Source organism: Lactuca saligna, chromosome 2 (assembly GCF_052625555.1).
Source record: "Lactuca saligna cultivar CGN05327 chromosome 2, ASM5262555v1, whole genome shotgun sequence".
In the NCBI taxonomy this organism is placed as follows: domain Eukaryota; kingdom Viridiplantae; phylum Streptophyta; class Magnoliopsida; order Asterales; family Asteraceae; genus Lactuca; species Lactuca saligna.
The window spans coordinates 175,959,482-175,962,357 of NC_136418.1; the positions used below are offsets into that span (position 1 = coordinate 175,959,482).

Genomic DNA, 2,876 nt, shown 5'->3' on the forward strand with positions numbered 1-2,876 from the left:
TGTAATAATGTTATTCTGTTTAGTGGTAATAAATACAATTGGATGAAGGAAAAGGTTGAAATCAAATGGAATCTTCTGACCACTGAAAATGAAAGAAAATCCTCTAAATATTACGTAAATTCTAAAACATTAATAAAATATTTTGTTTAATCGTATTTTAAATTTAACAGTCACTTCCAGTTTATATAGAAACAATTTACTTTTTCTCGAATTAAATAAAGATGTGTGTCAGCCAAGCACACTGGATCACAGTGCTGCTGCACCTGCTATGGTTGAATGGAATCTCTCTCTTTCTCTCTCTCTCACACATACAGATACAAAGTTGATGTTTTCTCTCTCTAAAAACCCATCACTTCAATCATCAAGATCCGAGCTCAAACACCCATAAACAGAGAATTAAATGAGCTCCATAGTCATTTCGCTACTTGTTACTCATTTCAATCGAATCAATTACACCAAAAATTTAGGAAATAAGAAAGATCCAAGAATATAAATCCTACCAAAAAATCTATATACGAAAATTACTGTACAAGTTCCTGCTGTTTTCTCATCCTCCTCGGCCGCAGCCGTAAAATTCTTCGAAAAATCAGCCTCGGAAAGAGCGAGAGAAAAAACAGAGACGGAAGAAAGTTTGATGCTGTTGATGACGATGATTAAGAGTCGCCGTAATCACGCCAACAGATGAGCATTGTGACGCATCGTCTCATGATGTAGAATCTAGCTCTTTGTTCTTTGACGAGACGAGCGCATTTTCTGGTGAAAGCACAACGGCGGTGAGTATCGGCGGAGGAGGAAGAAGGGTTTCTGATAAGTGAAGAAGTGGAAGAACGGCTTCTGGAGATGCTTTCTTTTTTGGAGAGCTTCCATTTTTCGTCTAGGTAAGTGAAATGTGGAGGGGCAACCGCCGCAGGTGTAGCCATTGTCGGAGAGAGATACTTGATACTTCTTTAATGGTGGCCGGAGAAGGAAAAAGTGAAAGTGAAAGAGAAAGAGAGAGATCTGATGGAAAAAGGTGGTATTGAAGGTGGGGGAAAACAGGGGGTTTGTATTTATAATGGGGGTAGCAGGAGGGTGTGGCAGTGGGTATCACCTGGCTCTATCTCCTTGACATACCCACCTTTTAATTTATGCTCAACTCAAATCAGGACATCTTTCCTCTCAATGTTAACTCAAAACTATTTTTTTAAGCATTTCCTGTAAAATTTCTAACCTTTTATGAAATTATAATTAATTTAACAATAATATTGTCAATTTAAATAATTAACTACCGCTAATTCAAACATCAATCTATGTGGAAAAAAGTCCTATCATATTACAAATTATATATATATATATATATATATATATATATATATATATATATATATATATATATATATATATATATATATATATATATATATATATATATATGAACTTATCTAAGGTCATTTTCAATCATGTACATTCCACTCACAATACAGTTTTACCTATTAAACTCTACCATCCATTAAACCCAATGCAATTTAATGGATTGTCATATCATTTATATGTGTGTGGGAGGAGAGAGAGTATCGAGTTCAATGAGGATTGAACTCCCCATTCTATATTTTATTTTCTTTCTTTTTGTTTTGCCAAACAATTTAGACAGGTCATTCAAAATATTTAAAATAGATCTGAAATATATATATATATATATATATATATATATATATATATATATATATATATATATATATATATATATATATTGAGGTTCAATAGAAAACCATAATTAACTAAGGAACCAATCATTTTTTCACCAATCATTTTTTCAACTTTTAGAACTTATTTTTTATAAAAAAAAAACTAAAAATACAGAAATTCATAACTTTTTATCTTTTTTCCAATTATATAAATTCGATTTTTTTTACGCCCCACGTACTCAGCAGAATTGGACTTGGGTGTTTGGGCTTCGGTTTGGGTTATCTTTTGGGTTTAGTTGTTTAAGGCCCTGTTTGGCCATCAAGTTTTGGGGTGATAATTATTTCAGGAAGGCCTACAATGGGATTTGGACCCAATTTGGAAAGTTGGGCCATGTTTGGGCCTTGTGTGGTTATTTGATAATTGTGCCTTTTGGGTTAGACGTTTGGGCTTAAGTCTTGGTCCAAACTAGGAGGAGTAAAATGGTTATTGAAAGACCCCAACTTTCATACTATTTCAAAAGATTTCTTAAGTTACTTCCTCAAAACATGCTACATGCATATTTATAAAACAATATTTTATATTGATAAAGTGATTACAAAGGATTGGATACAAACGACTACATTTTATTACAATTTTGTGTCTACCCAGGAATCTACTATTCATATACATACATGAACATTAAAAATACAGAGAAATACTATTAACTATTTTAAATCTTTCAGCAGTATAAAGCTATATTGGAATACTCATCACCTGCAATTGTTAAATATTGAGAGGAATAAGTGATAACGCTTAGTGAATTCAACAGATAGATACAATATAATCTTATGCCTTACATATACCAATATGACAGAAGCAGAAGGGAACAAGAAGACATATGTGAAATCATGTGACAAGCGTTCATATCAATCACAAACTTTATTCAAAGATATACTTTTCAATGAGACATAACGATTTCAGTACTTGATATGCATCAATAAAGCTTTGGCCCAAATGGCACAGAAGACATATAATTTCTGATTATCAATTTGACAGATTTCAGTTTTTCACGCCCTGTTTAGCATTTCAGTAGATTCTAGGTTTTCACGCCCTGTTTAATTATTTCGGTAGATTTCAGGTTTTCACGCCCTGTTTAACCATTTGCTAATACCATAGAATAGAGTTCAATTCCCTTACAGAGTCATGCTCTACATGGTCGGAGATTACATACC

General features: G+C 32.8%; 1 protein-coding gene across 1 annotated transcript; it reads right to left on the reverse strand.

The window, feature by feature from the left end:
- Positions 1-391: 391 nt before the first annotated feature.
- On the reverse strand, positions 392-1,085 carry RTFL7 (ROTUNDIFOLIA like 7). The gene has a single exon (XM_078977919.1). The coding sequence runs from the start codon at positions 918-920 to the stop codon at positions 654-656; it is 267 nt and encodes an 88-aa protein (XP_078834045.1). The 5' UTR covers positions 921-1,085; the 3' UTR covers positions 392-653.
- Between the last annotated feature and the right edge of the window lie 1,791 nt (positions 1,086-2,876).

What these genes read in the sequence shown, in the direction of transcription:
- RTFL7 (XM_078977919.1), bottom strand. Translation starts at nt 920, where the DNA reads ATGGCTACACCTGCGGCGGTTGCCCCTCCACATTTCACTTACCTAGAC.